This window comes from Prinia subflava, chromosome 21, assembly GCF_021018805.1.
Source record: "Prinia subflava isolate CZ2003 ecotype Zambia chromosome 21, Cam_Psub_1.2, whole genome shotgun sequence".
Classification (NCBI taxonomy): domain Eukaryota; kingdom Metazoa; phylum Chordata; class Aves; order Passeriformes; family Cisticolidae; genus Prinia; species Prinia subflava.
Window position 1 is genome coordinate 1,679,823 of NC_086267.1, and position 7,448 is coordinate 1,687,270.

At 46.7% G+C, this 7,448-nt stretch overlaps 1 protein-coding gene across 1 annotated transcript in view; it reads right to left on the reverse strand.

The window, feature by feature from the left end:
- Nucleotides 1–6,795, reverse strand: part of TMCO4 (transmembrane and coiled-coil domains 4) — a 37,450-nt gene extending 30,655 nt beyond the window's left edge. The window contains exons 1-3 of the mRNA XM_063417159.1: nt 6,658–6,795; nt 3,943–4,124; nt 3,386–3,560 (exon numbers count right to left, since the gene is read on the reverse strand). Coding sequence (XP_063273229.1) covers nt 3,386–3,560; nt 3,943–4,118 — 351 coding nt within the window. The 5' untranslated portion in view covers nt 4,119–4,124; nt 6,658–6,795. The remainder of the gene's footprint in view (nt 1–3,385; nt 3,561–3,942; nt 4,125–6,657) is intronic.
- Between the last annotated feature and the right edge of the window lie 653 nt (nt 6,796–7,448).

Sequence of the window (7,448 nt, forward strand, 5' to 3'; positions counted from 1 at the left end):
CAGAATTTATGGCCTGACAAGACTGAGGGACTTGACTTCTGTGTTGGCTCTTTACCATAAAAGAACAGAAAAACAAATCAATTCTATAGATGGTTTCTATGGATAAATCCATGAAAAAGAGGTCAGTGTTTTTACAACTGTGTTCTCCTCTTTTATTGCCACTGGACAAGTTCTAAGCTCTTTATGTGACTACATTAAGCACCAGGTCAGTTGAGCTGCTTCCCTCTCCTACACACAAATACAGCACAGCTGAATTTTACAGGGAATCCTTTCAGCCCTCTGGGAACACAAAAAATGCAGCCAAAGATGTAGGAGGCTGCCAAAGAGTTTATGATTATTAGTCCTGTAAGCTCCCAAGCACAGCTTGTATCGTAAAAACTTCTCTAATCTGACAGTCCTACACACGAGAAGTGCAGAATGCAGAACAAACCATCCTGAACCAACCACAAAAGGGACAGACTGCAGACTGGTGGGATGTGGGAATTAGAGGCACCAGTCCAGAGGGAGGGGTGTAACTGGTTTCCCAAAGCCTGAGTACTGGGAGTGCCCAGTGATGTGGGCACCATCCCCTCTCCTCTGGGTGCATTTTTGGGGGAAGAGCTGGCACAGAGGTGTCAAAGCCCAGCAGAAGGTGCAGGGCTGCAAGCCTCGAGGAAAAAGCTGACCAAGCAAAGGGCCTTGGGCCTAGAATAAGGTGAAGCTTGTGACCATGCTGTCACAATTTTCCACAGATTGACGTAAGCAGCCTCTGGAAGTGGGTTTGTGGACAATAAACTCTCCCTGAGAGAGGCTCAGGGAGCTGGGGCTGTGACTCAGGTCCCCTCCTGTCTGCCCAGTATCACCTGTGGCACCTCGTATCAAACCACCCCAAATAAATCTGGCCCCAGCACGTACACACGTGCCTTTCAGAAGGTCAGGGATGCACGTAGGTAATCAGGTGATAAACTGGAACAACTGTTTTTATGGCACCTGTGCCAGTTATCACTCTCAAATTTAGGCTGCAGTTTAGGCTGTGCACACACTGCACATGCAGGCAGCTGGAATCCAACCAGCAGAGATTAGATTAGTTCACAACTGGTTTGTTTTCCTCCCTAAGCAGCAGTTGTTACATTGCAGCCTTATTTTGAAGTCAGTGTTTTGAATCTCCATGAAAACTCTATGACAAGACAACCACCCATACGACTGAGAAGCCTTACAAAAGAAGGGAATCTTTATTCAGTCTTTGCCAGCTTTTTCTGAGTTGATGCAAGTTCAAAACCCATTTCCTTAACAACAGAGAGTCCTAAATCCACATTGCTGTGAATGTGGGTAGAAAACCACTGGAAATGGGCATGCTAAGTATGCTGAGAGCAAAAAACATATTCATAATAAGAATTTTCAACGTTTTATCACCTATCACCACTTCTACACCTCTTTTATTGCACTGCCTTCCCATACCACACCCACAGCCTGCTATGACTACTGTCTTTAAAGGATTCAGTTACCATCATCTGCCTGCATTAGTCATCTGCAATGAACACAAAGATAACAATCCATAATCCTCAGATGTTCATTGAATCAATGGTGAGCTCACATCTAATCTCCTGACTTCATGGATCATCCCTTCAGCTCCTTTGAGATGAAGAGCCTTCAAAAATGCAGCATTAGTGGCAGCAAGGCCCTGCCACGGAGCACGCTGAGCAATTAAAGCAGATATTTAATAAACAGTAAATACCGCGTCAGCAGAGGCTGAATACAAAGAAGCACAAGCACCATAAAGCAAAAGATCAATAATTGAAAAGATCAAAAAGCTTTGTCCCGTAGCTTGTTTATTTCCAGGTAAGAAGGAAAAAGCTGATCTCAGTTTATGGCTGATGTTTTCCACACACACATTTTTTTCCAGACACACCTCTGCTGCCTTGTTTCACTGAAGTCTTTCATTCTGCCGCTCCTCAGACTAAATCAATCACTTTGCCCTCATGCAGATGACTGTGTAAGGGATTGCTGCTGTGGCATCAGACTGATAGCTATTCCTCATCTTTGCTTTCAACTGATCAAAGTTGTCTATGGTTTCTGTATCCCACCCAAATCCAGCAGTTTCCTGGGTCAGAGCAAAATCCCGTGTGCCTCTGCTGATCCAGAACTACTTTTGTACAAGCACATGGAGCCCTCATGCAGCATAAACTCAGAGCAAGCACAAGCCAAATTTCAGCCTTAACAAATTCTGCAGCAATGTAGGAAAACCTGCCTCAGTGCAGAGAATCCATCCTGAGGCAGAGAGAATGAGGGAAATGACACAGGAAGCACCTCAGGGCAGAAAGAAGGAGTGTGGATGTATTGAATTTGAGAAAACAGCATCCGAAGAGACACATTTATCTTTATCTAGAAGATCTGCTCTAAATTATTAATTAAGATCTCTGTTGCTGTCCTTGTACTGTTATGGGATTTTGGCCACTGGAACATTTGGACCAGGAGCAGATCCTCTGATGCATTTCACGGGCTGACAGGAGACAGGAAAATGTGGCTGAGGAAATGGGAGCTGGTCGTGATGACCAGAGAAGTTCACTGCTCTCTTATCTCCCCTAACACAGCCGAGTTCTCACATCTGCTGTTCTGCCAGGCCATTGCTCAAGGTGAGTGTGTGATAGCCCCTAATCAATCAATACCAGAGCATGGGCTGCATGCAGGGTGTCTGGCACAGGGTGACACCACACAGGGTGACAGTGCCCACGTTCTGTGTGGCACCAGCAGCAGCCTAATGCTCTCCTCACACTGCATGGCATAACATGAGGTTGGATGAGGAGAGATCTTCCCCAGCAGAAGCAAATGCTGCCAAAATGCTTCACCTCTTTTATCTTTCCATCAGCTTTTACAGCAAAACATTACGGAGCAGTCCCAGCTTCACTTCCTCAGTGAAAGAAAATAAAGTCACAATAATTTCCTTCTGGTCAAAGTGTGCTCTGGGAAAAAGACTTTGGAAATTGTGCTCCTTGGAGCATGTGTGTGGGGGTGGTTTGTGATACATATATAGTGAAGGGGCCTTTAAACAAGCGAAAATGAGGTTTACTGTGTTCAGGATGTCACTAAAATCTGTACAACATGTGTATGAATGGAGACCACTGCAGTAAACCAAAGTAAAAACTTTGTTAGTTCTCTGTTCTGTAGAGTGAAACCATCAAAGACACAACTCAGCAGACAGTGACCCATGCTATACATGTTCAGCATTTCCATAAAGCTCTTTATGGATAGACTGTCAATCCCCCCACAGCTGCTTATAAACAAATACCTATGAAAAATATTGACTTTATTTCCCTGACTGCACAAACAGCACCTCAGCTTCAAACAGACAGATATGACAAACCACTTTTGCAAAGCAAACAAGGGTGAGGGGAGCACATGGACTTACTTGGGTAATGAGAAGTGGATTTTCTTTCAAGATGGGATCCTTCAGCAAAATTTCAGTGAAAGATTCTGTGCCCTCACCTCCTAAGCCATCAGCAAAGGCTGTCATGGCAGGTAGGACAGCATCAGGCAGATCCAGCCACTTCACAAAGCGCTTGATGAATTCTGTCCTGAAGGAGCTGTAAGGCAACAGAAGCAGTTAAGGCTTCACACGTGGGTATTTCAAGGCTCCAGGTATTTTTGGAACTTTGAGCAGCCCTCGGCTTCAAATATTGGTTCAGACAAAAATCAAAGCATCAGGAGTCAGCAGAAGGTGAATTGCTAAACAAACTGGCTAAATAAACAAGGAAACAATCTGAATGGGGCTAGACCTTGCCTCAGAACACGCTTTGATGTCCGCAGTGTTAATGGATGTGCTTTGTGCTGAATTTTAAAAGTCTTACAGGTGCAAGAGAGAAATGACCGTCCACTCCCCCAACTTCAGAAGACCCCGCACAGAGTCTGATACCAGCTCTGGCTGAGCCACCACCCAAACCCCACCAGCCCTGGCTGCAGTTGTACCTTTGCTCGTTCTCAGGGAACAGCCAGGCCAGGGAAATCCCACAGAGCGCGGCGTACGCGAACCTCGCGGGCTCGCCCAGCCGCCGGCCCAGGAGCACGCACGGCTCCCTCTCCCCGTGCTCAGCCTCTTTCTGCTGCTCCACAGCCCGGCCTTGCTGCCTCTCCTCCGCAGCCATCTCCACCTGCAAGCTCAAGGAGGAAAAAGCAGCACGAAAAATTAACCCAACAGCAAACAGTTGGAAACCAGGAAGTGAAGAGACAAATTTGTTTTTACTGCCACACTTGCTGCTGGAATAAGTCAAGTCTGACCAGGTCCAGCTTGTCTATCACCCCCAACACACTGCTGTGAGCAAACAAGACTCAGAAACAGGACACAGATGAACAGTTCACCAATTCTCAAGTGTTTTGCACGAAATTAGCTGACAATAAATATTTCAGCCTGCAAAAGGACAAGTTCCCTTTGGGAAGCAAAAGGACTGGGTTCCATTCAGGCCTATCAGTCCCACATTTACTGCAAAAATAACATGAAAATAAAAGCTCTGCACCTGCTACAGGGACCAGTACAGCTGCCTGGGAAATAATTTTCCTCTCATCCTCAGCCCAAATTGCTCCTGTTGGTTTTGCTGACAGCATTAGGAAAGTTGAGTCCAGCTGCAGCCTCTGAGCACTTTGATGTGTCCCAGGTCATTGCTGTGCTTGCTTGTAATATTCCTCCTCTATACAACCTGCCACTGCTCTTTCCCTAAAAATAAGATCCCTGCACCGCACGGACCTTGAGCTGGGCCAAGATATTATTTTTTAGAGTGTAGCTGTGCACACTTCCAACTGAAGGGCTTCCAGCTTCTCCCCTGATGGTGCCAGCAGCAAACTGAGACCTTGGGCAGAGGTGACAACAGCTCATTTTAAATTCAACCTGGGTAACAACCTGCTCCAGGGCTCACTGCCATCACCTGGCATTTCTACTTCCTTGAGTATTTTATTCTTAATTTCCTTAAGATCAAATCAGTTTCTAAGGGGCCCAAATCACTCACTTCATTTTATAGTTCAAGTTAAAATGTTTCCTTTCTTCCACACCCTGGCTAAATAGGAATTAGAAGCACATGACACTACAAGAAATTCACAGGGGATGCAGACACCATTTATGGATTTAGAGCTCTAAAAGAAAGAACTGCAACAGGAGCTGCTCTTTTAAAAGAAATTTTATTATCTGCACGCCACCTGTCATGGTCCTTTAGGAAAGGTATCTGTCCTTTCTCACTCTGAAATCCTAAACATTGAAACTGCCAGACCAATTTTCCTAGAAATAATATAACACTAAAGTTTCAACAATTTTACAACTATTTGTCATGTCTGCTCACCTCTAGACACATTATGGGAGACAGCACTGAAAATAAAACTCTCTTCCCTGATAGATTTATTGATTTCTTAACTTGGGCTCATATGAAAAGTGAAGCAACTAAAAAAGATCCATGAGCAGTACAACTGTTTAACCTAATTTCCTAATAACAAGAAATATGGAGCAATAATGGAGCAACACCATGGTGGCTCCTGGCATGCAACAAATAACTCAGAGTGCTGAGCAGCTAAAATACCCAGAGAAAGTTTCTGAAAGACTTTGCTCTGAAGATGCTCAGATCCATATAAATCCCTCCACACAGGTATCTTTTTCCTTATAAACATGTAGGAAAAACTGGGATTTGGGATTTTTCAGACATACAGCGTAAAAAGAAAAGGGCAATGTATGATTTACTAAATAAAATGTGAGCCAAGAGGTTTTGCCACAAATCCAAGATGAGAGCAGTGAGAGTTAGAAACGTATTCCAGAAGTTTTTTATTCCAAAAGTTTTTAAATCTCATGGCACTGGAATTCCCATCCCTGCCTTGAACAATGCAGTTCAGCAATCAACAGCACTGCCATAATCTGAACTGGCACTTGAAAGAGAATTTTTGATCACTTCCAGCTCTCATTTTTCACACAAAGCCCTTTGTTTTCTTGAGAGATGGTGTATTTTATACAGCAGCTCATACAATCCTGCTTGGAAAGCAGAAAGATCGTTCCTCTGGGGATCTAAAGCTGTACAATACATATGTTCTCTGCAGCAAATAGAGACAGGGTGGCATCGAGTTTGTCCTAAACTGTGACCAAATCATCATCTCCACACCTCCCCAAAGTTAATGAGGCATCTCATTAACTTCAGAGAAGCGGTTGTAGGTAATTATTCAGACAGGGCTGGCCAAAGAGCTCCGTGTAAGGCACAGTGGGGACAGCGCAGCCCAGCTGTGGTTACACATTGCACACAACGCTGTGACTGTGGAAACATTTGGGCAAAAGAGATTTTTTGGGACCTGCACATGGCTCCAGAGGTGCTGGGAGCACCACGGCCTCTGCTTTTAATCTGTAGATATCAGGTATGAACACAAAATGCCACTAATTCAGTTCTGTCTCAGTGCAAAAACACATAAACGCGATATGGATAGGCCACAGGGATCAGAACCGGAGGGGACAGGGATATGGAGAAACTCAAAGCTTAAGCAGTTGGAAAAGTGAGCGTGTTTAATTCAGTTATCATAAGGTTTGCACAGCAGCGGCTGAGAAGCGATGTCCTCACAGTGAAGCAAAGCCGCGAAGAGGAAACTGAGGAGCGTGAAGGCACCAGCTGAGCTGGGGAAGCTGTGAGGGCGCACATCGCCACAGCTGCCCGCGTTCATTTTTACCCCAAGTCCTTCACATCTGAGGTCTCTGCTGATCCCACACTGCACTCATTGACGGAAAGCGGCGCTCCTGGCCCGGCTGAGGGGAGGGGAGCAGCGGCCAGAGGAACGGAGCGGCCTGAGGGGACGGTCCCGCCCGCTCGTCCCTCAGCCCGCGGCGCTGCCCCCGCACAGCTCCTCTGCCGCCCGCCCGGTCCGCCCCGACCTGCTGCCCGCCCGGCCGAGCACCGAGCACCGGGAACCGAGCACCGAGCACCGGGAAGAGAACACCGCGACCCGGGAACCGAGCACCGACTACCGCCGCCGGCGCCCGCCCCTTCCTGCCCTGCCCGGCCCGGCCCGGCCCGGCCCGCCCGCCGGCGCCGAGGGTGGAAGCTGCTGGTCTGAGGGGATGGAGGGCACTGAGGGGATCACAGAATATTCTGAATTGGAAGGGACCCACAGGGATCATGAAGTCTTAACTCCTTAAGTGAATGGCCCCTAGAAGGGATCAAGCTCACGATCGTGGTGTTGTCAGCATCATGCTCCAGCCAGGCGAGCTGACCCCGGATCATCTGAGGGGATGGTGAGGGGTGAGGTGATGCTGCCTACCCCCATTATCCAATATAATCCCCTCTCTCTAGGCCACAGGGTGTTACCCAGTCACTACCCAAAATCAGGAGCTAGCCAGGTAAAGTAAGCAGGGCGTGGGACTTCAGAGCTGAAACTTTCTTAACAAAATGACCAGCATGAATTAAACTTGAGAACAAGCAAATCCTTTACCTTTTGGAACAGGAATATAATCCCATTAGCCT